At 47.4% G+C, this 27,409-nt stretch overlaps 2 protein-coding genes across 7 annotated transcripts in view; one reads left to right on the top strand and one right to left on the bottom strand.

Annotated features, from left to right (window-relative positions):
* Positions 1–136: 136 nt before the first annotated feature.
* On the bottom strand, positions 137–19,652 carry CLEC11A (C-type lectin domain containing 11A). The gene is made up of 4 exons (XM_081838176.1): positions 19,386–19,652; positions 12,920–13,136; positions 2,242–2,433; positions 137–1,234 (listed from the first exon to the last, which is right to left on the bottom strand). The coding sequence occupies exons 1-4, from the start codon at positions 19,497–19,499 to the stop codon at positions 834–836; spliced, it is 924 nt and encodes a 307-aa protein (XP_081694302.1). The 5' UTR covers positions 19,500–19,652; the 3' UTR covers positions 137–833.
* A 6,745-nt stretch (positions 19,653–26,397) lies between these two features.
* The window catches only part of SHANK1 (SH3 and multiple ankyrin repeat domains 1), a 113,247-nt gene continuing 112,235 nt past the window's right edge, over positions 26,398–27,409 (top strand). For 2 of the 6 annotated variants that reach the window (XR_014150684.1, XR_014150685.1), the window contains exon 1: positions 26,398–26,968. The gene's annotated coding sequence lies outside the window, so the exon portion shown is untranslated. The remainder of the gene's footprint in view (positions 26,969–27,409) is intronic. The other 4 variants (XM_081837566.1, XM_081837563.1, XM_081837564.1 and 1 more) reach the window with 3 other exon arrangements.

The following is a 27,409-nucleotide window of genomic DNA, read 5'->3' as shown; positions in this document are numbered from 1 at the left end:
AATGGTCTTAAGCGTGCAACAGGCTTATGGGGGTAGCCAGTGGGGTAAGTAAATAAGTAAAAATATGTAACTAAAAGTAGAAATTGTAGAAAGATTTCTGAGCACTTGGGGGCAAAAGAAAGTCACGAAAAACAACTGTTGTTGAGACATTTCATTCTGAATCTGCAAGACAGAACCAGACAGAGGATGATGACACGGGTGGGTGCCCTGCCCCTCATAACATAAATTCTGACTAGACCCATGAACAGGTTTCGGGAACATAGCCACAATTCCAATAACAAAAAAATCCCCACCCTCACTTTGAGGTGTGTTGCATGCCAGGCCCCCTAAAAACATTTTAGTACCCAAGAGATCCTGTTAGAATTACAATTGCCGAATCGCCATGCAGTAGATAAAGCAAAACTCTGGGACATGCAGGGCATTTTTGGCAGCCGGAACCTGTGCACATTTCCATTGCCATTTTAAGAGAACGAGGGAAGTGTTCATGGTGAGTTCTGGCACCTCTTTTTCGGGGGGGGGGGGGACACTAGGGACTTGAAAAATTCCTGTTTGCAAGACACAGCATTTCCTCCTCTCTGAGGGGGCAAGTTGCTTTTTATTATGGTGTGGGGGCTACAAAATAAGTGGGATGTTTTGGCTAACAGAGCCACCAGTAAGAGTGTGTGGTGCGTGCCTTGGGGTAAGGTTGGGGGTGCGAAAAATGGGGCAGAGCACACTGCCTTCCAGAGGTTGTAGCCCCACATAGCCCAGACATGTTAGCCATTGCACTGTAAGCGGAAGGATACCTATGGCGACCATGCGCACCTGGGACTGGACCTGAGACAGCCGCCCCCCTAGAGGCGGTACTCGCAGACGTAATACATCCGCCGCTCGCAGTCATTGTCCCACCATTTCCCGTCGTCTGAGCTGAGGGACACGCAGTTCTCCCGGGCGCCGCCGTTGGGTTGAGTCACCAGGAAGTCGCGGTACCAGTCGAAGACGGACACGCGCTGCCCGTTCTCGAAGAGCCACAGCCCTTCTGAGCGCCGGTCGTTGATGCCCACCCAGACAGGCCAGTTGTTAGGCTGGAAGGCGTCATAGAGGTAGCGGCGCAGGAAGGCCAGCTCGGTGGCGTCTGCTGGCATGGCCAGGTTCCCTCCCCTGAGCTCGCACAGTTTTTGTGATGCATCGTAGACCTCGAAGTTCTTGAAGATCAGGAAGCATTTGGCGTGGGTCCGGCGGCCTCGCAAGCAACCTTGGGATAGGGCAGAGAGTGTCATGGTTACAACGGCAACTGCTGCTACCTATGGCTTGCGATTCCATCAAGTGGAATGCAAGGAGATGGGTCTCTGCCCCAAGAAGCCTGCAGTCTGAACATGGGGGCAACAGAGGGTGAATGGCCTTGAGAAACGCCTCCATCCTGAAGAATGGAGGCCTTTCATGGCCTATTTTTTTTAAAAAAAAATTACAGTCAAATGAAATCGCGGGCAGGAGGGAAAAGGACAAAATAATTAGAACAGAGAAATTTTGTGATAGATAAAGATCTAATGCAGTAGAAAAGGTTTGAGTAAAAACGCTGCAGAGCTGAGGGTGGGAAATAGTGTGTTTGATTTGAAGGTCAATGTGAAAACGTTTGAAAAATAAGAATAATAAATTATAGAAATATAAAGAGAGAGAAACCCCTCCACCCTCACATCTCAACCTGAGCTTAGTGTGCTGGATTCGAACAATCCCCCTCTGTCCCTGAATAACCTTTGCTTTGATCCTTATGCTTCATCAGCTCTGAGCAGTATATGAAATCCTGACTCTCTGACACACATACATACACACACACACCACACAATCTTGACACCCAAAGAACGACAGCTTTTTGAGCTAAAGGAGGGATTTGGCAACTGGCAGCCTCAGGCGCTCGATCCAGCTCTCAACATGGCTTTGCATTTCCAAAGGCTCTGCCTGTTATTGCCCTTTAGCCGCTTCCTGCCCTTGTAAGCTGAGGGCCAGAAGCAGACATGATGCTGGAGATCTGTGGCTGGCCTTCCTGATCGCTTTTGTCTTTAAAACAAAAGCAAAAAACACTTTACTGGAGAGATAGCTTAGTCTGTAGAACATGAGACTCTTCATTTCAGAGTCGTGGGTTTGAGGACCACGTTAGGCCAAAGATTCCTGCATTGCAGGGAATGGAATCAATGGTAGTATAGGGCTGCTCCCTGTTTTCCTAACCACTCCCAATGGGCATTGCCTCCCTGCCCCTATCCTCACCATCGATTCGTCCGAGCTCTTTCTGGTTGCGCGTGGCGACTTCTTTCAAGGAGTCGAGCGACTCGTGAGCCTCCGTCACGCTCCCCTTCAGTTCAGCCAGGCCTTGAGAAAACTGGGAGACCTTCACGTCCATGAGGTGGAACTGCACATTGAGGCGGTGGACGGCTGCATCCAGGCTGTTCAGGCGGGAGACTGCTTGGACAACAAGGAAGGAGGAAGACGAAGAGGAGAAACAAAGGCAAATTTTAAGGGTCTGGAAGCAGAGGAACAGATACAGTGCTATATTTCTACAAAAGAGGTGCTGGAACCCATCATGAACGCCTCCCTTGTTCTCTTGTAATGGCAATGGTGCCCACCTGACAATTCCGGTGAGTTTCAACTGAAGCCCTGAACAGGAGGAATGCTCTTGTAAGGATATAATCTCACAGGTGGGGAAGCTGTCTCTCTAGATGCTGTTGGACTCCAACTCCTATCAGCCCTGGGCTGCATGGCCAATGGCCTGGGATGATGGGAGCTGTAGCCTAGCAACCTCTGGAAGGCCACAGGTTCCCCAGCCCAGCCCATAAGTTCCAGTGTTCTGCATATTTTATTTTATTTATATCCCACCTTTCCTCCCAAGAAGCTCAAGTGGTATATGAGATTCTGGTCACCACATTTTATTCTCGGAATAACCCTATGACATAAATTAGACAGTGGCTGGCCCAACACCACCCAAATGAGATATTTAAAGAAGATTAGGAATGTTTTGTAGATTATTTGCAAAATTATAAGCATATTAAAAGGTTAACAGTAACAGAGTACTGTTAAACGGAGTAAATTCAGCAGTAATAACTATGCAGATATAGAAAATGAAAAGATAGAGATCAATTAGAATATGTAGAGGAAAAGAAAATAATGAAGTGAACCATGGGAAGGGCGGGGGAAGTCGAAATTAAATGTGTATTTGGTATTTGATTACTATTTATTGTTCTTATTGTAAAATGAAGATGATAAATAATTAAAAACAACAACAAATCACCCAATGAGCTTGAAGGCCATGTGGAGATTTGAACCCTAAACTTCTGGGGCCTAGTCCAACACTCTAACGACTCTTTTTCTTTGGCAATCACTCATAGCCAAGTAAGATTATCTTCCATGAACACGATCTTAACAGGGAGTCCGCAAGCGATTGTGGAGGCCAATTCTGGATCCACACATCCTTCCATGGTGGAGACATAGGTTTCCAGACGGGATTTGATCATGGTGAGGGTTTGCCAAGCGTGCCTTCCTCTTAGCGCGTTTCTTCCTTCCGTCCTGAGTTCAAGCGTCTTCAAAGCCCATGACTCCTTTGGTAAAGGCTGTTCTCCAGTTGGAGTGCTTGCAGGCCAGTGTTTCCCATTTGTCAGTCTTCATACAACATTTTTTTAGATATGCCTTGAGAGAGTCTTTAAACCTCTTTTGTTGACCACCAGCATTACGCTTGCCATTTTTAAGTTCTGAATTGAGTAGTTGTTTTGGAAGATGATAATCAGGCATCTGAACAATGTGACCAGTCCAACAAAGCAGATGTTGAAGAATCATAGCTTCGACACTGGTGATCTTTGCTTCTTCCAGTACACTGGCATTAGTTCGCCTGTCTTCCCAAGTGATGCGTAAAATTTTTTGGAGATGCCGTTGACGGAATCTTTTGAGGAGTTGGAGATGGCATTTATAAGTTGTCCATGTTTCACACTGGCCACCTGCTCTCACAGTTGCCAACCAGATGCCCATGGGAAGCCCATAAACAGCACACTAGAGCAACAGACCTCTCTCCCATGGTAAATCCTCAGCAGACAACATTTAGAGGAGCACGACCTCTGCTTCTGGAAGTAGCATATGATGCTGTCATGACTAAAGGCCATTGATTCTCCATGAATCTGTTTTATCCCGCTTTTATGTAATCTATGGTGTTGGATTATGGTGCTGGAGGAGACTCTTGAGAGTCCCATGGACTGCAAGAAGATCAAATCTATCCATTCTGAAGGAAATCAGCCCTGAGTGCTCACTGGAAGGACAGATCGTGAAGCTGAGGCTCCAATACTTTGGCCACCTCATGAGAAGAGAAGACTCCCTGGAAAAGACCCTGATATTGGAAAAGATGGAGGGCACAAGGAGAAGGGGACGGCAGAGATGGTTGGACAGTGTTCTCGAAGCTACCAGCATGAGTTTGACCAAACTGCGGGAGGCAGTGGAAGACAGGAGTGCCTGGCGTGCTCTGGTCCATGGGGTCACGAAGAGTCGGACACGACTAAACAACTAAACAACAACAATGTAATCTAAGAAGTCATTGCAACCTCTGAGACTGAATTCCATAGTTTAACTATGTATCGTTTAAAGAAGTTCCTCCTTGTTTTTGTCCTGAATCTCTTCAACTTCATTGGATGTCACTGGGGTCTAATATTATGAAATGAAAACTATTCCCCATCCACTTTCTCTACACAGAATTGTAGAATTGCAAGTCCAAAGGGCCCCCAAGTGTCACCTAGTCCAACCCCCAGGATTACAAGAATCTAAACCTTGCATAATGATATACACCTGGGGTGTGTCATTTTAGGGGGCGAAGCTTAACTTTTGCAAATGTCTTCATTGAGGGGTGTTAAAAATATGTTTTTGTGTCCGAGGAATTCAAATCTATTATTTTTTGCGACTACACAACATTTAGCTTTGTAAGTCTACGTTTGATGAAGAAGCACATAAACTCTCTTCTGGAAAATTTTAATGTTACCTCCTGTAAATGTCAGGTAATGCTAAATAATGATTCTATAATAATATTCATATACCATATGACTACAAATACTTAGCAATCGTTTCTAATTATTTCTGTGCAGTTTTACAAACATTTTACGTACTAAGCAAAATGAAATTATATTAATTTAAGCAAGATAACTTTTAGATTCCCAAGTCATGTTATAATTTTTTAGCACCCCTCATTGTTGAAATCTGAAAGGTGAAAAATTCAACATGCCTTCCACTGTTCTGCTCACCTCTTCTCTACACAACCGCAAAAATGCTCAAAATGCTGTCTCCTTTCCTCACATAGGCAAGATGCTCCAGCCTCCAGGTCATGTTGATTGCAGTGGCGTCGCAACGGGGGGCGATGCGCCCCGGGTTCCACATCTGGGAGGGTGACAAGGCAGCACCCCACGAGGTGCTTGCCCTGCCGCCCCAGCCTGCGCATGGTGGCCCAAGCAAAGTTGAATGCATGTGCTGTACGTAGCAACGCCACACATGCGCTGTACATAGCGGTTTGCCACTGGTGCCACTCGAGCGCTATACGGACAGGGGTGGGATCCCTCCATCACCGCTATAGCCGCAAGCAGAGGATACCGGCATCATCCATACGGTGCTGAAGTGGCGGTGGCAAGTGCGGCGTTGCTATGTACAGCGCAAGCGTCGTACGTAGCGACGCCACACATGCGCTCTACATAGCGATGCCCCACCCCAGGTGTCACGGCACCTTTGTTCACCCATGCTTGATTGTCCTCTTCTGCACCTTATATAACTCTACAATATCCTTTTTGAGGTGCAACAACCAAGACTAGACACGTTATTCCAAGCATGGTTGCATGATCAATTTGTGTAAAGGCAATATGATACTGGCAGCTTTACCTTTTATCTTTCCCTAATGATCTTCAGCACTGAGTTTGCTCCTTCCTTCCTTCCTTCCTTCCTTCCTTCCTTCCTTCCTTCCTTCCTTCCTTTTTCATGGCAGCTACACGCATGGGTTTCCCAGCAGCTATAGAAGAGACTGTAACCAGAGTATGGTCTGTCGATAGGCAGCGCAAACTGCCTGGCAATTGTGAGGCTGTTCACACTGCACTGCTAAGGAAAGACACTTTTACTGCAACCCAGCAACCAGTTCCCTAAAATCCAAATTGACTCTTAGCAAAGTGAAAATCCAATGCAATCTCTCTGCTATTCTCCTTGCGCACACTCTTAAGGAGGCGGTAATGCAGTTTGAGGCTCTTTATCACTTAGAGGTATGTTCAAGCCAAGGTGCTTTCCAAGACAAGGAGCAGCCAAATTTCCCATTAGTGTCCTTTGTCTGGCTGACCCACAGCAATGACCAAACCTTACCATGATGCCCCTGTAGCAGCAAAAACAGATGCCTTTGTTTGCCCCACCTGCAATAAAACATCTCTCCAATATCTCTCTCCACAGCCACAGCAGGCGCTGTAACTCTCCAACAGTTTGACTTTGCCCCTTTCACCCCAAACAAGGCCCACTCTTCTATTGTCTCCCCAACAAGAGGGATGTCAATAACCATTCTCTTAAGTAAGACCCTCTCTATAGAGGCCAAACCCTCCCAATGTCCCTATTTTCCAGGGACAGTGCCGGATTTACAGAAGCCATCCCAGTTTCTGATTTGATCCCGGAATGTCCCACTTTTCCTTAGGATGTCCCACTTTTCATCAGAGAAATGTATGGAGTTATACAACCCATGAAAAGGGACGCAGGTGGCACTGTGGGTTAAACCACGGGGTGAGCTCCCGTTGCTCGGTCCCTGCTCCTGCCAACCTAGCAGTTCGAAAGCACGTCAAAGTGCAAGTAGATAAATAGGTACCACTCCGGCGGGAAGGTAAACGGCGTTTCCATGAGTTGCTCTGGTTCGCCAGAAGCAGCTTAGTCATGCTGGCCACATGACCCGGAAGCTGTACGCCAGCTCCCTTGGCCAATAAAGTGAGATGAGTGCCGCAACCCCAGAGTTGTCCGCGACTGGACCTAATGCTCAGGGGTCCCTTTACCTTTACCTTTATACGGCCCCTGAGCCAAGGAGATAAGTAACTAGACAACCTTTAGGAGACACCAGAAGGCAGCCCTACAGCTTCCATCTTCCCTGATTGTTGGCCACAGAGTCTAGGGCTGATGGGGGTTAATCCAAAAACATCTTCAGGGCTGGAGTTTCCCCACCCTTGAAGTAGAGCAAATTGAAGTGACAGCAGCTTCCCATTGAGTCCACGGAGATAGTTGGTACAGCATCACTCTCGTACTCTCAGGGTTGTGGGTTCGATCCCCACATTGGGCAAAAGATTCCTGCATTGCATGGGGTTGGACTAGATGACCCTCGGGTCCCTTCCAACTCCATGATTCTAAGTTAGAAACTGTTCTGAGTTGGAGACTGCCTTTACTGCCTATGTTGAGTTTCTTTAAAAGAAAATTACCTACTGCTAAGAACACGGCTCTGCTCCCTACACAAACAGTAAATTATCACATCATGGGGCCATGTTTCTTGCTGTGGTCAAATTATAAATGCAGGCAGTTCAGCTCAGCTAAGGAATGGAATGAGCAGACTGGGTAGCTTCTAAGGATTAGGTTATGGGGGGGCGTGCAAGCACATCTGTATAAGCCTCTCTGTGCAAGAGACAGATAAGAGAGGGTGGTCTGTGGGTGATGTAGGAGGGATATAGGTGGTTGTGGTCAACTGGCGAGGGGTGTCTGGCCTTGAATAGGCTCTGTGTGCATGTGGGGCAATTGGAAGGAAGAACTCATCAGGGCAGCCAACACCACAGGCAAGAAAGGGGTATGTTTGATGTGTGTGAGGCAGCACACTAGACACAGCCATTAAAAGATGCCTTTGCATTTCATGTGCAAATTTTCAGAAAATGCAAATTGCATCAAGGGGAAAGGCCAATCAGGGCAGGCTGGCAGAGAGGGGTTTAACCCTTTCCTCCTCTGGCAGAAAATCCTTCCTGTGAAAAGGGGTGCTTGCAATGGAAAGACCAAGGGTCAGCAAACTTTTTCAGCAGGGGGCCGGTCCACTGTCCCTCAGACCTTGTGTGGGGCTGCCAAATACATCCCTCAAGACAGCGGAGGTTTGGGATCAGAGTTTTACCTTCTCCTAGATGGGCTCCCTTTCCAGGTGGATGAGCCCCATCTGCCCTTCACTTCCCTCTGCAGAACGTGCAGAAACCACCTTCTTGACCATCGGACCCACGATTGGTGTCACCCACTCAATCTGCTGGAGTCTGTCCTGGCATGCAGGGAAAGCCTCATCTGGTAACCCCACCTGGCTTAGCTGGCCATACACAAATTTAGGAATATTTCCTACACTTTAAAGGGAAAGATCAATGGGGAAGACAGCAACCAGCTGACCTGTGGACCTGTTCTGCCTGTTGCCCAGTTGTTAACTGTTGATAGACAAACTCGATGTCCCTCTCAGTCTCCTTTCTTTTAAGGGTTCTTTCTCTTTACATCAGGCTTGGACTGGACAGACCTTCCTATGGAGACGTGTACTCTGACAGGCTTATAAACAGAGGACTCTGTAAAGTAGGACACACATGGCCACGTTGGTCAAGCAGTGGGGGATTTCATCCTATCTTCCACCACCCTTAGCGGCTAGTCCTCATTGGGACGATAGGGCAGAACTCAGGGAGCCCAACAGTACACAGAGCTAATTCCAGTTTCGGAGAAGTAGGTTGACAAGCAGTGCCCCTCCCTGGACTGGTTCTGGCTTTGGCTTGGAGTCAATTTGATTCCCTCCCCCTCTTTCTTTTTTCCTTTCCCCTCCTGTGATGAGGCTGCATTTTAATGTTTTAATGTTGTATGTAACCTAGTTTTTTTAAGATGTATTGCAACTTGTTATTATTGGTTGTTAGCTGCCCTGAGCCCAGCCTTGGCTGGGGAGGGCGGGGTATAAATAATTTATTATTATTATTATTATTATTATTATTATTATTATTATTATTAATTATCTATGCAAGAAGGCAGCCAGGTGGTGGGTGGCTGTGGTTGGTAGGACAGTGCCCCATTTGCCCTACAGAATATGTCCCCCACTGTTACCCACCCCACCCCATCACAGCTTGAACTGAAGAATCAAAACGTGTACAAAAAAACCCTAAATATATAAAGGATTCCTTCCCTGCAACCCAGTTTTTTGTCTCCCATTTTTAATATAGGGGATAATCATGCTAACCTACCTTGCAGGGTTGTTAAGATAATATATGGGGAGTGCTCCAGTGTGCTAAATATAGTCCTTATTCATCTTCAGCTTCCGCGTTTATTTATTTGTTAAAAGCATTCCTGGATTACTTGATGGTTGAAGGAAACTGCTTAACTCAAGTTAGCTCGACTTGAGCCAAGTGCGATTGAAGTGGGAACAAAGAGCCAAGATGCGCCTTCTGTATTTTTATTTTTAAACCGTCTGTGATCATTCGCAGTCTCCTTTCTTTGAACGTTTTACTTCTATGGTAACTTTCATTTCAGCCACTAAGTCTCGAAGGTTTTCACAGCTACAGCTCGCCAGCAATGGAACCGACGGTGGCAGGGTTCCCCACCCCGCCCTGGTTTCTCTCCTAATGCTGAGGAAAAAAATGTTGTCTTTCCAAGGATGGAAAAATCCACATCAGATTTCTGTGAACCTCAGTGCTAGGTAGCTGGGTGATCCCCCACCCCAGCCCTAGTATTGCGCTTTCCCAGAATCCTTTTCCAGAACAAAGGCCAAATGAAACATGGCACACCAACCAAGGTGTGCAATTTTATCCTGCTGCTGGTGGTGGTGGTGGGGTGTGTGTGTGTGTGTGTGTGTGTGTGTGTGTGTGTGTAAGTGTTATAAATGAAAAGAGCTGGCAGGAAGATTGGACTCTTCAGCAGGAAATGGGGGGTGCTTAACCCTTTCCCCTCCAGACATTTTTTTAAAAAAAATCGAAGTCAGGAGAGGAGGAACTGGGGAGGGAATTTTTGAGCAGAGGTGCAGACTGAGGGGAAATAGTTGGGAAGTCTCCTTTGCCCTCTCTGCTCCACACACACACACACACACACACACACACACACACACACACTTCTTTTCCTCAAGATTCCAGGCTCCCCTGTGTGCTTTTCCTTTTAAAAAATGCCAGGGCAAAGTTACACACAGCTTTCCATCCTGGGTACTTTGGCCCTAAAGGAGTACCAGCGATGCTGCGCTTCAAGCGAAATTTACAACAGCCAATTATTTGTGATGTGAAGGATAGCTGTCGCTCTGAATTTTAAGGAAGGAGAACTGTCGCTCTGAATTACGTGTGCAACATAAACCTTGTTTCTTCTAGGGAAAAGCTTCAGAGATGAGTAAGGAGGGGGAGAGAGATGATTTAGGGTGGGGAAGTGGGGAGTGATTAACCCTTTCACCACAACACGTATTTGCAAGGGCTTGGGAGCCCCTCATGTGTAAGAATGGTTTGGGGTAAGGGCACCATAGAGCAAAAAGTGATGGGTGGGGACTGCCCCACTCCAACCTCCCTCCCTCGTGTAGCTGTTTTTCCCTGTACGAAACCGTCTTCAGAGTTTTGTCCATATGTGAACTGTAGGTCTGTCTTTAGAAGTGCCCAGTGCCCAGTGCCAAAATTGTAGGCACTTGCCATTCGCACTTGACATCAGGGATATGCACAACATTTCGTAACCAGTTAAAAAGATCTCAGGTAACAGGTGATGAGCATGATTATTATTATTATTTTACTTTCTTAGACCTTGCACTGCTGCTGCCCGTAAGTGAATACAGTACTGGACTAGATAGACAAATAGTCTGTCTCACTAGGCCATATACTTTTAATTCCCAAAGGAATGCTATCTGCCACTATGCTATTCTGGTTAACTGCCAGAGGCAACTGGCTAGTGGTTTTTGCAGGACACCAAATGCTGGTCTGAATCCAGCAATGCAAAACCGATGGGCTCGTGCCATCAGCTCTACTGAGATTCCAGCTCCATGGGTCTCCTCTCAATCATTTCGTAGCAGCCATTCCATCTGGCTGCAGGAGGAGGCGGAGAGACAGGAAGCAGGGCCACCCCACTGTCTCAGCTGACAGCTCCCTTTGGCTCCTCCTGTCCCTGAATTCTTTCCATTGCAACTGGTCAGTATGACAACCACTATGCAGCCTGGTCAACGGGTGCCTTAAAAACGGAGCGCGCTTGTTTTCCTCTCCCCTCACCATCCCTTTTTCCTTTTGTGTCATGTCTCTTGTAAACTCAGCTGGCAGAAGACTGCCTTGTCTTAACAGATCTTACGTTAGTTGCTCTGGGACTCTTTTTTGGCTTGGAAAGCAGGATAAAAATACTTCAAATAAATAAATAATCTTAGCACTTACTTCCCTGTGGGATGCTTGCTGGCAGGAGAGATTGCTCTTACCGCTGTGCCTAAACTTTTGATTGCCATTGTGAATATTAGAATTCTAGAGAGGTTGGGGGTATTCCTGGCAGTGCAGCAAAGGGTGATTCCCCCCCCTCCTCCTCCTTCTCCAGCCAAAAGCAGAGGTTTTTATAAAGTGAAAGGAAGTCATTGATGGGTAGGGTTTACTGTTGCTTCCAGCCAAGACCCAAGAAATCAGGATTTATGTTAGGAATTGATTGGAGTTAGATGTAATTGGCTTCTGTGCCTGAGGACAAGCAGAAAGCAGTGGCTTCAGAAAAGAGTGGAAGATACATCATTTGGCAGCATGGGACGACAGGCGAGGGAAGGCTCGAGAAACAGGGTATGTTGAGCTTGCTCAGAATGACTGCTAAGGGAGGGCACAATAGCAGTTTTCAAATCGGCTCATGGCTGAGCTGGGATTCGAACTTGGGCCTCCCTAGAGTAAGCCCAACAACTCCAGAGAGATTCCAAACAAACGAACAAACAATCCTATTAAAAATAGAGAGCCTATGAGCTGTAAAGGAGCTGTGAAGGCTACGAGGATAGACAATGCGGAGCCTATCAGCCCCAGCCAGCATGGAACCGGTAAAAGATTATGGGAGTTATAGTCTAACAACATCCACAGATCACCTTGTTTGTTTGTTTGTTTGTTTGTTAAATTTGTATGCTACTCGTAGATCTCAGGGTGGTTCACAACATAAATTTGCAATATAATAAACACAAAATACGTCATAAAAAGAAGAACAAACACAATCCAAAAATGCCCCTTCCACAACACATCAGATCAATCAGCCAAAGGCCTGGTTGAAGAGGAACGTTTTCGCCTGGTGTGCCTAAAGATGTATAATGAAGGCGCCAGGAGAACCTCCCAGGAGACAGCATTCCACAAGCAAGGAGCCACTGCAGAGAAGGCCCCGTTCTCGTGTTGCCAAGCTCTGGACCACTCGTGGAGGAGGCACACTTAGAAGGGCCTCAAGGATGATATCAGGATCTGGCTAAGTTCATATGGAGACAGGCGGTCCTTGAGGTATCACGATCCTGAGCTGTTTAAGCAGGACCAGCGGTCAAGGATGATGGCAATTGTAGTCCAAAAAAAGCTGTAGACCCAGGTTTGGGAAACACTGGTCTAGACCAAGAGCAGGGAATTTCGAGGGGAGGTGCAATTGTGGGACTGCCTTCGGAGGAAGCCATGGCTGTTTAAAGTGGCATGATACTGCAGCAACAACAGCAATACTCCACCCACCTGGCTGGGTTTCCCCAGCCACCCTGGGCAGCTTCCAGCACATATACAAACATAATAAAACTAAAAACATAATAAAACTTTAAATCTGTAGTGCAGATGGGGCCCAAAGAGAACTACCATACACTGCTCCCAAGCCTGGAGGGCTCCACCACGGCTAGCAGAAATCGATAGATCTATCTTCCATTCTTTTAAGAAATCTCCCTTCAAAGCCAGCTAGAAGAGGATTCTCATTATGTTAACTGGGGTTGTGAAACTGCAAGGCGGGGAACATCACCTTTTTAAAAGGAACGGGGACCTGAGTGCTTTGTGTTACTCACACACATAGGTGAAGTCATCCTCTTCCTCCTGCTGAGCCGGGGGTGCTGTGGTTGGTGACAGCTGTGTGGTACGAGGAGGCTCTTCTACGGGTTCCTCCTCCTCTGCATTTTCGTCTAAGATCTCCTTGCCAGCTGGGTCCCCCACCTCAGTTAGGGTGATCTCCTGTGCAGACTCCTCTCCGGTTGTTTCTGAGAGCTCCAGAACCTCTTGCAGGTGCTGGGAAAAGGGGAGGATAGATGAGGAGGGTTAAATAGGAACAGGCATCCTCAGGCTCAGGGATGGGAGAACAAATGCTGCCCTCCAGGTCTCTCTGCCTAGCTCCTCTGGACTCTTCCGAAGCCATACACCCTCCCAAGCCACACCCCTCACCAGTTCTGATTGATTTGCACCTGGAACAACTGATTGGTTCAAAATTGGGAAAGGAGTACAACAAGGCTGTATATTGTCTCCCCACTTATTTAACTTATATGCAGAATTCATCATGTGAAAGGCTGGACTGGATGAATCCCAAGACGGAATTAAGATTGCCGGAAGAAACATTAACAACCTCAGATATGCAGATGACACGACCTTGATGGCAGAAAGTGAGGAGGAATTAAAGAACCTTTTAATGAGGGTGAAAGAGGAGAGCGCAAAATATGGTCTGAAGCTCAACATCAGAAAACTAAGATCATGGCCACTGGTCCCATCACCTCCTGGCAAATAGAAGGGGAAGAAATGGAGGCAGTGAGAGATTTTACTTTCTTGGGTTCTATGATTACCGCTGATGGTGACAGCAGTCACGAAATTAAAAGATGCTTGCTTCTTGGGAGCAAAGCGATGACAAACCTAGACAGCATCTTAAAAAGCAGATACATCACCTTGCCGACAAAGGTCCGTATAGTTAAAGCTATGGTTTTCCCAGTAGTGATGTATGGAAGTAAGAGCTGGACCATAAAGAAGGCTGATCGCCAAAGAATTGATGCTTTTGAATTATGGTGCTGGAGGAGATTCTTGAAAGTCCCATGGACTGCAAGAAGATCAAACCTATCCATTCTGAAGGAAATCAGCCCTGAGTGCTCACTGGAAGGACAGATCCTGAAGCTGAGGCTCCAATACTTTGGACACCTCATGAGAAGACAAGACTCCCTGGAAAAGACCCTGATGCTGGGAAAGATTGAGGCCACAAGGAGAAGGGGACAACAGAAGACGAGATGGTTGGACAGTGTTCTCGAAGCTACCAGCATGAGTTTGACCAAACCGCGGGAGGCAGTGGAAGACAGGAGTGCCTGGTGTGCTCTGGTCCAGGGGGTCACGAAGACACGACTAAATAAGTGTTTTTGTCTGAGCTCTGCTTTGCCTACCAGAATGGAAGACAGAAAGGGGTGTTTGCACACCCTCAAACATTTTTCCAATGAAAAGAGGGATGTGCCGATTATTATTATTATTATTAATACTCCACCCATCTGTTTGGGTTGCCCCAGTCTCTCTGGGCGGCCTCCAACATATTTGAAAATGTAATGAAACACGAAACATTAAAAAAAAAACTTCCCTATACAGGTGTCTTGCCTTCAGGTGTCTTCTAAAGGCTGTATAGTTACTTATCTCCTTGGCTCAGGGTTTGCATAACTCCTTACCCCCCAACATTATTCCTGCATTGCAGTGGTTTGGACTCGATGTCACTTGGGGTCCCTTCCAACTCTACAATTCTATGATTGCTCCAATGAAAATGTGGACGTCCTAAGGAAAACCAGGACATTCTGGGATCAAATCAGAACTTCCAACAACTGCTGGGGCCCCACGTTTGAGAAACATGGATCTAGTAGTACAAGCCTGCATAATAACCCTGTAGAATGCAAGCCACTGGCCACCTCTTGCAGATTTTTGCAGCCCCAGGCTGACAGCAAAGCTGGAGGCAGATAGGCTACAGTCAGGTTGGGAGGTAACAAGTAGGAAAGGGCTATTGCTCAGAGAAAAGACATGTGATATGTCCCTGGTTCAATTCCCCAAGAACTCCAGGTGTGACTGGGAATGTTCCCTTTCTGAAATCCTGAAAAGCCACTGCTAGTGTCAACAATGGTCCCATCACCTCCTGGCAAATAGAAGGGGAAGAAATGGAGGCAGTGAGAGATTTTACTTTCTTGGGCTCCATGATCACTGCAGATGGTGACAGCAGTTACGAAATTAAAAGACACCTGCTCCTTGGGAGAAAGGCGATGGCAAACCTAGACAGCGTCTTAAAAAGCAGAGACATCACCTTGCCAACAAAGGTCCGTATAGTTAAAGCCATGGTTTTCCCAGTAGTGATGTATGGAAGTGAGAGCTGGACCATCAAGAAGGCTGATCGCCAAAGAATTGATGCTTTTGAATTATGGTGCTGGAGGAGACTCTTGAGAGTCCCATGGACTGCAAGAAGATCAAACGTATCCATTCTTAGGGAAATCAGCCCTGAGTGCTCACTGGAAGGACAGATCGTGAAGCTGAGGCTCCAATACTTTGGCCACCTCATGAGAAGAGAAGACTCCCTGGAAAAGACCCTGATGTTGGGAAAGATGGAGGGCACAAGGAGAAGGGGACGGCAGAGGACAAGATGGTTGGACAGTGTTCTCGAAGCTACAAACATGAGTCTGACCAAACTGCGGGAGGCAGTGGAAGACAGGAGTGCATGGCGTGCTCTGGTCCATGGGGTCACGAAGAGTCGGACACGACTAAACGACTAAACAACAACAAGTGTCAACAATACTGAGCTATGTGGACCCTTGTTCTGACTAGGTATAAGGCAGTTTCTTATGTTCCTTAAAACAGGAGGAAGTGTAACTAGAGAGGGCATTCGACGCATGGAAGGAGCATTAGGTGGAACCTCAGAAACCACCCAGGCAAAACTTTAGATCAGTGGTTTTCAATGTGGGTGGTACTGCCCCCCTGGGGGGGTTGTGGGATTCCCGGGGGGGGGTCCTCTAAGAGGCAAGGGGGTGACAGGAGGATGCTGGAGGTGTAAATGGCTATATCAGTCATTGAAAACCTGGTATCGCTGGACCAAGTTAATCCGTTTTGTAAAATTAATTAAATTAAATAGTTTTGATTGGAGTTTGAATAAATGTGCAATTAATTGTTGCGGTTCTCAGTTTCAGAAAGCTCAGTCGGTGGAGCATGGGACTGCTAATCTCACAGTTAATCTCTTGAGCCCCACATCGGGCAAAATATTTCTGCATTGTAGGAGGTTGGACTAGATGATCCTTGTGGTCCCTTCCACCTCTACAATTCTACGATTCTCTGATTATCTCCCTTAATGAATCATGCATACTGCTTTTCTGAATAATGCTTTTTATAGGGTAGGGGGTGCTGGGATAATTTTATGGACCCTTGGCCCAGTAAAGTTTGGGAACTCCTGCTTTAGAGATGCTTAAACAGCTATGTTTGTCAAGATATTAAGTAAAAGAAACAGACGGAAACAGGCAGAGCAAACAGTGAGATCGCAAATGCACACTAGATAATCACTAAGCTTTGACTTGGCCATCCACGGAAGATGCTAAGCCAAGTCCCAAAACTTGGTTGCTGCTTCTAAAAGAGTTCCATGTTTTAGCGTCCAAGAGGATTCAGAAATCCAGGCTTTGTTCCAGACCTCAGCCACAAGAACGCAGCAGCTCGATGGCATCTGGTCAGCTGGCAATCAAGCAAAACACAAAGCCTTGCTCAAATCGAAATATCCCTTTAAGAAGGAAAAAGCATGCAAACACCCAGTGTGGGGTTTTTTGTGTTTTTTGTTTCGACATCACAGCACAGGTGAGGTCATCCTGTTCCTATCATCCTGCCCTGGATTTCCCAGGGCCTGTTAAGCGCACGAATTTCAGATGCGTAAGACAGAGGCCTCAACTCCTCTGCCAAAAGGAAATAAGAGTCCGTGTGGTGAGAGCAGACTGAGTTCAATGGCTGTAGGGCTGGATGGGAGAGGACAGAATCCAAGCTGTAAGATTATTCAGATCAGGGACCCAAGAGAGGCGTTCAGGGCAAACGAAGAGTTTTGTATAAATTACTTGAGTAGGAACATGCATGTACAGTCAGACCTACCGGATTTTTTCCTGGCTGCCTGAGTAGGTCTAGCTTGGAAAGAGAGAGAGAGAGAGAGTGTGTGTGTGTGTGTCTTAAGTAATATGTTTGGGTTGGAGGCTGGAACTGCCCCAGATCCTAGTATGTCTAAGAAAAAAACACAGAGCAGGCGTCTAAACATTACGCAACTGGAGTGGCCACGTGTCCAATTTTACAGAGGGCAGACCTCTATTTGAAAGCTGTCAGAGAACTGTCTCTTTTAAAACTGTCCTCTGTTTGAAGGACTGTCAGGTCCGGTATAAGCATAAAGAACTGTGCAGCAGTGGCCTTGAAGTTTGCCCGTCAACTGTTATCAGATACCCTCCAACATTTCTCTGATGAAAATAGGGACATCCTATTCCATAATAATAATAATTTTATTATCTAGGTAAAGATAATTTTATTATCTATACCCTGTCCATCTGACTGGGTTGCCCCAGCCACTCTGGGCAGCTTCCAACATATATAAAAACATAATAAAACATTAAACTTTGTTTTAAAAAACTTCTCTATATAGGGCTGTCTTCAGATGTCTTCTAATGGTTGTACAGTTTCTTATCTCATTGGCTTGGGGGGGGGGGTGTCACATAACTCCCTACCCTCCAACATAAGGGGAAATAGGGGTGTCCTAAGGAAAAGTGGGACGTTCCAGAATCAAATCAGAAACCAGGGCAGCTTCTGTTAGTCCAGGACAGTCCCTGGAAAATAGGGACACTGGTTGGGTCTGTTATCACTGACAGCAGACCTAGCAGGCACAGTGGTCACTTGGCCACAGTTTTCCCCACGACGACAAGGTGGACTGTATTTTTATTTCAATTACAGTAATTATTTGCATCTAGACATATAAATTAGCATATGCAAGTTTTGTGAAAGCCTGTCCTCTTCGGTCCCCCAAAGAATTCTGGGAGCTGTAGTTTGTTAAGGGTGCTGAGAGTTTTTAGGAGGCCCCTATTCCCCCTCACAGAGCTGCAGTTTCCAGAATGGTGTAACAACAGATTCTTGGAGACAACCAGGGAAATGAATGCAATAATCGTCATGTCTGAATGTAGCATTCCCACATAGCAGTTGAGAGCGAGGTTGATGGTGGGTCCCACTCCATCCCATATGTGTTCACTGGGGCTGCATACACGCCATATACCAAAAGGCATGTTTCCTTCATCCACCCAAAGAATCCTGGGAACTGCAGTTTTAACCCCCCCCCCCCGCCCACAGAGCTACAATTTTCAGCACCCTTAACAAACTACAGGTCTCAGGATTCTTGGGGGGGGGGGTTTAAACATTTGGTGTGCATGAAGCCTTAATGTCTACACAGGGCTTCACTTTCCTTTGTTCATTTCCCAGTCCAACACATTTTGCTGCCTGAAGCAAAGCCATAAATTGATTGTTTGACAGATTGCAGTGGGGAGCAGGGCATGAGAACCCCCCCGTATCCTTTTGGTGATGCCTAATGGATTCTGGGAAACATTTGCATCTTGCATAAGGGCAGGCCGGACATTCTGGAAGCAACATAGGATCTGTATGGATCTAGGGTAGCCATATTTCAATAAGTAAAAAAATAAGGACACAAACAATTGTTGAGGTTTTTTTGGGGAAATCACCCCAAAGGTTGTTGAGATTTTGGGGGGAAAGCACACAAAATGTTTTTGAACATTTCTCCCCTGTTTGCGAAAACCCAGACATTTTCCCGATTTTTATAAATTCCCCCCGGATGGTAATTTCAACCTTGGAATCCCAGGCATGTTCGAGAAAAACCAGGCATATGGCAACCCTATACATATCATAGGGATGCGGGTGGCACTGTGGGTTACACCACAGAGCCTAGGACTTGCCGATCAGAAGGTTGGCAGTTCGAATCCCCGCGACGGGGTGAGCTCCCATTGTTCGGTCCCTGCTCCTGCCAACCTAGCAGTTCAAAAGCACGTCAAAGTGCAAGTAGATAAATAGGTACCACTCTCGCGGGAAGGTAAATGGCGTTTCCGTGCGCTGCTCTGGTTCGCCAGAAGTGGCTTAGTCATGCTGGCCACATGACCCGGAAGCTGTACGCCGGCTCCCTCGGCCAATAAAGTGAGATGAGCGCCGCAACCCCAGAATCGCCCACACCTGGACCTAATGGTCAGGAGTCCCTTTACCTTTTTATAATTATCATACATCCCTTCCCCACAAGCAATCCTGAGGACTGTAATTTGTTAAAGGTGCTGGGAACTGTAGCTCTGTAAACTACAGTTCCCAGGATTCTTTGAGGGGTTGTGTGGTTTAAATGTATGGTTTGCACTCACACGCTGTTTCCATCATGGCAGCTGCCTCTCTCCCCCCCAACCTGGAGTCCCCTGGCCCAGACCACTGTCTATGCTGCCCCTGTATTTGTCTGTGTGTTAGGAGATGGGGTGGAGAGTTTCTCACCTTCAGCATCAGGGCTCTTCTTTCCTCCTCAGAGCTGAGCTCATCCCTCTGTCCCTGAGCCGCCCCCAGCAGCAACCCCAAGAGTAGCAGCTGCATCAGAGGCCAAATCTCCATGACGCTGTCTCTCTCCAACCAGGACTTGGCGTACAAATGAAACCGGCGTTGCTGGGGGAGGGCGAGAGGTCAGTTATCCCGAATCTCCCACCCAATGAACTCAAGAACGTACTGGATCTCTCTCTCTCCTTCTTTTCCCTCTTTCTCTCTTGGATTTCAGGCTCACTCAGGCGATGGTTGGGGCAGAAATGGGGGGAGGGAGGGACAGAACTCCAGCCAGCCAGAAGCCGGAATGTCTAATTCAATCCAGATGCGAAAAGCAGGCCAGGCCAAAGCCTCACCCAAGTTGGATTGCGAGAGAGAACTGTGTTATGTTGGGGTTGTCACCTGGCCAGCATAAATCTGGATTAATTTATTCCGTTTTGGTTAGCTTTTTTCTAACAAGAACAAAAGTTTAAAATATATTCATTATCTGTGGGGTTTTCCGCTACCCCTCATTTACTTAACCTACATATATTTATATCACACACTTTCATTGGGTGGCTACAGAAGAAGGTCCTCTGTTTGAAGCTCTGTCTGGAAAATGCCCTCTTTTTGAAAGCATCCTCACTTTCAAGTGCTGTCCAATCCAAACCTGGTTTAAAGAAAAGGAACCCGGATAAAGTTCTTGAAACTGTCCATCAACAGTCAGCCCCTGGACCAAAAACGCACACAGATCACCTGGCAACAGTCTTCTTTCTCCACTAGAGTGAGGTGTCTTGTATTTCTATTCAAATGGTAACAGCTCTTTCCCAATGTCTGTGTATTAATTAATTTTATAATGAATGATTTTAGAGTGTTGTTTGTGCTGTACTTTTGTACTGTTTTATTGTTGTTAGCCGCCCTGAGCCCGGCTTCGGCTGGGGAGGGCGGGATATAAATAAAATTTATATTCTTATTCTTATTCTTATTCTTATTCGTATAAATTAGCAATTGCAAATTTCATGTCAATGACATGAAATTTGGGATTTCTCACTCTCTTTTGGGAGAGTGGAATAACTGCCCACCCAACACCTTCACCATAAGTTTACGGTCCTTGGGCAGCTTAACAAGACAGTAAGGACAGAAACATCACTTATTATTATCATTATAAACAAAAACAAACAAATTAATGAAGCAAATTAATTCAGAAAACTGGAGGGGAAAAACAGTCATTCATTTAAATAAACAATAAAGAGTGTGTGTTTATTTGCACACATTTAGAATACGTTTCAACAGGAAGTGACCTCCGCGTAGGCACTTTTGTCAGCTCCTTCCACAGTGCAGATGTTGTGCGTTTGTGTGTATGTCTCCCTTGGTCAATGAGCAATGAGTGTCCCTGCTTTGTGTCTGTGGGTCGCTCCCAACACATTACTCTTTCTGCATGCAGTGTGTGTGATAACCTTTCCCTTAGTGGGTGGTGGAAACGGGGATGCCGAACTAGTCTGATCTAGCAAGGCTGTGAGCAATTAACCCCCCAGCCGCAGCTTAGAACCTCCCTTAGCTACTAACTCACATCGCTGAGGCCACCAGGGGATGAGGAATCAGCTGTCAGACATTGCTCTGTCACACCTGGATGCAGACCCAGCTGAGGACTGCTGCTCCTCCAGCAGCATTCTGTATGTACAGTGTTTTAATTGCTACGAGCTCTGCTGGAAGCCAATTTTGGGCTAAAAGGCAAGGCTGATCAATATAGCATAATGTAACATTGCAGTGTGGAGTGCTCATGTTCAGGGTGCCTGCCAGCCAGCCAGCCATGCCCTTTTGCAGGATACTCCATTCCATTTCCCTTCCCAGTGGTGGAGCGGAGCGAGAATGCAAGGGAACACAGCTATAGGACAGAGCAAGAGCAATGCAGTAATCTGCCGGAAGGCCCAGAGCAAATGATGGGGTGAATGAAGAGATAAAAGAGGCTCTCAGGTCCTTTTCTTTCATGTGGGCTCGTATTTCCACACTAGCGGTTTGAATGGTAACCCTTCCTTGCAAGAATGTTTGTACTTCTAATTTAAAAAGCTGAAGATCTTTGGAGTCTTTTGCACATTTAACCTTTGCAGCCAGAAATAAGCACCGCTGAGTTCAATGGAGCTTCCTTCCATGTAATCAAAGAATCACGGAGTTGGGAGGGTCATCTAGTCCAACCCGCTGCATCTCAGCTAAAGCATCCATTTGTATAGGAGCTGAGGCTGGGCTACAAGAAAAGTTAAGCCGTTCTTGAAAGGCTAGTGATGAGGTGGTAAAATTCCTTTGTTCTGGATACTCCTTGGGGGTGTGGTTGTGGCTGCTGCCCTCTTACATGCCAAACTTCATCACTGCCACTGCACCTCCTACCCAGTTTTCTGTTTCCAACCATCAGTCAGCATACCACGCCCAGTGAGCACACTCAGTCTGAGCACACTCAGAGCACACTAATGCCTGCTTTTGGGATCCTCTCCCCACTGAGGGTTTTCCTCCCGCAACATGCACTCTGTTTCAGCAAATCTTGATGTGCTCCCAAGCCTGCTGCTAATCTCCTTGTACGCTGCTGGTGTTGTTTTGGCTGCATAAAGCTCTGCTCTCCGAGAATGAGCTGCTATTAGAAGATACAGTGGTACCTTGGTTCTCAAATGCCTTGGTTCTCAAACAACTTGGAACCCAAACACTGCAAACCCGGAAGTAAGTGCTCAGGTTTGCGAACTTTTTTCAGAAGTCAAACGTGCCCAATTTTGAGTGTTACTCTTCCGTTTTGAGTGCTACACTTCTGTTTTGAGTGTTACACTGAGGTTTGTCTGTTTTCGCTATTTATTTTGTATTTTTTGTGGCTCTTTTTGTTTTTGTGACTGTGTGGAACCCAGTTCAGCTACTGACTGATTGTGTGTGTGACTGCAGTACATTGTTTATTGCTTTCATTTTATGGATCAATGGTCTCGTTAGATAGTAAAATTCATGTTAAATTGCTGTTTTATGGGTTGTTTTTAAAAGTGTGGAACGGATTAATTCATTTTGCATTACTTTCTATGGGAAAACGTGCCTTGGTTTTGGAACACTTTGGTTTTGGAACAGACTTCCGGAACGGATTAAGTTTGAGAACCAAGGTACCACTGTACAAGATACGTATCGTAGTCTTCTTCTTTGGCAATCACTCGTAGCCTAGTAAGATTGTCTTCCATAAACAGGGTTTTAACAATGAGTCCGTAAGTGACTGCAGAGGCCAATTCTGGATCCACACGTCCTTCCACAGTATTGTAGTATAGTACAGCTGATAGTAGTATCATAGTATAGAAGGGGTGATGGGAATTGTAGTCCAAAATAGCTGGAGGTGGTGAGCAGATGACAAATAAATTACAATCCCAGTGGGGCAGGTCCGTATTTGCCAGTGGATAGGAGTGTATTTACATGTAATTCACCAGTCTTTCTGAACACCAACTTTGTGTGCATTTCTATGGCCCAGGCATGTCAGATAGCAAGTTTCACATGCAGTGTGGGGAAATTACAGATGTCAGTAACATTTATTGGAACATATACAGAGTCTGAATATTGGCCCATCTAGCTGGGATCTCTCCCAGCCCTGCTTGGCAATCCTGGGAATTAAACACAGGGCCTTTTGCATACAAAGCTTAGAATCATAGAACTGTAGAGCTGGAAGGGACCCTGAGGATCATCTCTTCCAACCCCCCTGCAATGCAGGATCCTATATGGCAGGGGTAGGCAACCTAAGGCCCATGGGCCGGATGCAGCCCAATTGCCTTCTAAATCCAGCCCGTGGACAGTTCAGGAATCAGCGTGTTTTTACATGAGTAGACTGTGTCCTTTTATTTAAAATGCATCTCTGGGTTATTTGTGGGGCCTGCCTGGTGTTTTGACATGAATAGAATGTGTACTTTTATTTAAAATGCATCTCTGGGTTATTTGTGGGGCATAGGAATTCGTTCTTTTTTTCTTCTTCCAAAATATAGTCTGGCCCACCACATGGTCTGAGAGACTGTGGACCGCCTCCCTGCTGAAAAAGGTTGCTGACCCCTGCTATACGGAGATTGAACTTGCAGCCTTGGCATTATGCTCAGCACACTCCAGCCAACTGAGCTATCCTGAGTGTCTGCGCTCTGCCCTTTCCTCCCCAATTAGTCTATGTCCCAAGGATGTCAGTGTGTACTCTCTTCTTCACACATTGTATATGCTAGCCATGCCAGAGACTATGGCCCATGCCTATCACTGGCTATACTGCAGAGTCACACATAAACCAGGATCAATTGCTCGGTCATGTGTGCTTTAAATGTGTCCATTGCTGGCTATAGTACAGCATCACACACATTTTAAACTATATTGTCCTTTATAACTGGCAGAAGAGACCTGTTTTTTATTTTCCTGAGCTTTTCTAGCTGCAACTAGGTTTCACATTGCTTTTATAACTTTATGGCTTTCAGATTATTTTATTTTTGAATGCACTTTTTCATTGTTTTATTTTATTGCGGGGGGGGGGGGGAGAGCCACCCTGGGAATATGATGGAACATTGGTATAAAAATACTTATATTATGGAAAACTGCTCAAGACCTCAGATTGGACAGATGATATATCTCTTTATGGAACATGGCGATTATAGGGCAGTGGAGGGGGGGAATCACACATAATCTGAAATTTAGGCAAGGACTCCTTTTATATGGTATGGCATACTTTTATTTACTACAGTGGTACCTCGGGTTACATACACTTCAGGTTACAGACTCCGCTAACCCAGAAATAGTGCTTCAGGTTAAGAACTTTGCTTCAGGATGAGAACAGAAATCGTGCTCCGGCGGCGCGGCAGCAGCAGGAGGCCCCATTATCTAAAGTGGTGCTTCAGGTTAAGAACAGTTTCAAGTTAAGTACAGGCCTCTGGAACGAATTAAGTACTTAACCCGAGGTACCACTGTATATGGCAAAGAGACCTTCTCTTGGCAATTATCTCCATAAGTTTCGGATACTTGGAATGATAACTTGACTGCTTCTTTATTTTCCCTTCATATAATGTGCATACCTGGAATGGGGCAGGCTTTCCTGTAAATTCCTCCAGTTTGCCTTTCCTGCTGTTTCTGTTTCTACTTTTTGTTGTGCTATAACCGTTAAAAACACAATAAATGCTACTTACAATAAAATGCATGCTTATAACAAATAAATTATGAATGAATGCCAGGATTCATGTACTTTATACAGCAGGATGAAGGAAGCTTTGTTCCCTCTGGATGTTGTTGGACTCCCAATTCCCATCAGCCCCAGCCATCATGGCCAATGGTTAAGAATGATAGGAGTTGTGGTCTAGCAATATTGGGAGTCCTGTTGTACAGCCTTGTGTGTACAACATATTATCTGCCTTTATGAGTCTCATTTCTCAGTATTGCTATGATACTATTGAGTATCATAGCCAGGCATTGCCTTATCGATCCCACAGGCATCCCTACCTTTTAATACATTCCACAAGGTTGGTCCATTAGGGGAACCGGGACACGACCTCACCAACCTCAGCTGGGATCCCTCCAGCCTTCATACTTACAACCAGGCCCAGAGGGTGGTACTGACTGTGACAGCTTCCTCCTCCTCCTTAGTCTCAGCCTTGTCCTGGTACACCTCAGTAAGGAGGAGGATGGGGGCAAAATTAGTTGCCTCTGCCTGTCATTGCCTATGGCACCACCTACTGTTGGCTCCCCTGCCTCAAACCCTATCAGCTCCAATAAGTGACAGACACCACTGCCATCAATGCTACCTTTTCCAAGCCACCTCGTTGGAAGTTTGGTACCTCCAGCTAAGAAGGGAGCCTAGGGATGAGGATGGGGGTTCTAGGGATCTTTGCTCATCTTGGGATAAGCAAGTAGGACTGGTACCCAGCAATGGGACAGATATGGGGAAGGCCATGAGCCATTCTGGTGGTACCCAGTACCTGTAAAGGTAAAGGGACCCCTGACCATTAGGTCCAGTCATGACCGACTCTGGGGTTGCGGTGATCATCTCGCTCTATTGGCCGAGGGAGCTGGCGTACAGCTTCCGGGTCATGTGGCCAGCATGACTAAGCCACTTCTGGCGAACCAGAGCAGCGCACCGAAACGCCGTTTACCTTCCCGCCGGAGCAGTACCTATATATCTACTTGCACTTTGACGTGCTTTCGAACTGCTAGGTGGGCAGGAGCAGGGACTGAGCAACGGGAGCTCACCCCGTCACAGGGATTCGAACCACCGACCTTCTGATCGACAAGTCCTAGGTTCTGTGGTTTAACCCACAACGCCACCTGCGTCCCACCAGTACCTGTAGGTGAGGCCAAATATTCAGCAAGGAGACGGACACCTGGAGATATGGGCATGGAAGTGGGATCTGGGGTGTAAAGATGGTGCTCCGATGCAGTGTGTGTGTGTCTGGGGCCAATATCCATACCTGCCAGCCAAAGAGGATGAAAAGTACAAAGGGGAAGAGAAAGGAACTGCACCTTTTGGTCAAGGTCAGTTTGCTCTCACTTTCTGCCTCTGAAAGCCCAAACTGATGTAAACCTCACCTGTCGAGGTGGCTGCAGGTGGGGAGGAAGAGACTGGCTTGGTTCTAGAGATGCTGGCAGGGTCGGAGAAGGCTCCTGGAAGGGAGAGCAGCCGCGCGATTATAAACGGAGGGATGGAAATGAGGCTGATCCCCGAGGAAGCAGCAGCAGCAGCAGCAGCAGAAGAAGAGATCTGAGATGATGGATAAATGGGACGTAAAAAAGGAGGAGAGGAGGCACCCGCGGGCGCCTCAGGGGGGTGGGAATGGGGGGGAGGTTGCAGGGAGGGGGTGCGGGGTGAGGACCTGGGGGTTAGCGAGAGGAAGAGTGGATGGGCGTGTGCAAAGGAGATGCGGGGTTGGGGCTTAAGTGGCCGAAGATGGGGAGGGGGTGTGGTTGCCGGATCGCGCTCCTTCTCCAGCGGCCCCCTCCCAAGATTCACACCCACGTGACCTTATGAATGAGATTGGGGAGGGAAGAGGAGGTGGGCTCGCCAGAACCGTGCATTCCTGAACAGCAAAAAAAGGGAGCAGGGGTGGGGGCGGGGCGGCTGAAAGAGAGAGAGAGAGAGAGAGAGAGAGAGAGAGCATCCTCGCTCCAGCGCTGGGAGGGTGGGAGGCAGGCAGGCAAGCAAGGGAGGGAGCGGCTGGCAGGCAGCGCAGCCCTGGGAGACTGCCCGGATCGCAGGCAGCAAAGGGCGCCGCCATGCAAGCCTGAAAATGCCCCCCACCCCACCCCACCCCCCAAAGACCACTCTCTCTCTCTCTCTATCTATCTAGATAGGCACCTTCCCTTTTTCTCCTTAGCCCGCTTTCTCCCGCGCCCCTCCCTTTCCCCGAGGAAACATCTGGACCCCCATCGCTCCCCGCCCACCTCCCCGCGCAAGGACCGCAAGGACACTACCCGGCGGAGAGAGGCGGGCGGCGGCGGCGGCGGAGGAGGAGGAGTAGTGGTGAGCCGGAGGAGGGGTGGGGGGGACCGGGCGAGGGTCCCCCCCGAAAGGAGACCATGTGCTGAGCGGCTCCCATCCTTGGCAGGTAACGTGGGGCGATGGGGTGGGGGAGGTTAAGCTGGGAACCGGGGAGAGCGCGCGTGGGTGAACCGCTTCAGGGTGTGCGGGGGGGGGGAGCGACCGCCTGGCGGGGGTGCGTGGGGGAGTCGGTCTTCTTCTCGCGTGGGAGGCAAAACGTCACCCGCTTCGGCTGGGGAGGAGAGCTGGGGGTTCCCACGATGGGGAAAGGGGATGGCGGTGCTGTGACACGGGGAGTGGATGGGGGGGGCCGCACCGGAGGTGACAGCGGAGCCACCGCGTGCGGCCACCTCTGTGGACCCTGCCACGCCCCCCTCCGGAGCCCCCACTTTCAAAAAAAAACCACCCCATGTGGGGGCTTTCCGCTTGTGAGCTGGGGTGTGGGGGCGCATCTACTATGGCACAGAGGTGAGTGAGAAAATGTGCTTTACGCGTGAGTGCCTTTCTC

This window comes from Podarcis erhardii (genome assembly GCF_964252035.2).
Source record: "Podarcis erhardii genome assembly, chromosome: 13".
Classification (NCBI taxonomy): Eukaryota; Metazoa; Chordata; class Lepidosauria; order Squamata; family Lacertidae; genus Podarcis; species Podarcis erhardii.
Note: the sequence above shows the minus strand (reverse complement) of the source record. Positions and strands in the feature narration are given on the sequence as shown.

Excerpts from the sequence above, each read along its gene's own strand:
- CLEC11A (XM_081838176.1), bottom strand. The coding sequence starts at position 19,499 with ATGGAGATTTGGCCTCTGATGCAGCTGCTACTCTTGGGGTTGCTGCTG. Across the intron at positions 13,137-19,385 it reads GAAGAGCCCTGATGCTGAAG|CACCTGCAAGAGGTTCTGGA; the intron begins GTGAGAAACTCT and ends CCCTTTTCCCAG. Across the intron at positions 2,434-12,919 it reads GGATGACTTCACCTATGTGT|TCTCCCGCCTGAACAGCCTG; the intron begins GTGAGTAACACA and ends TTGTCCAAGCAG.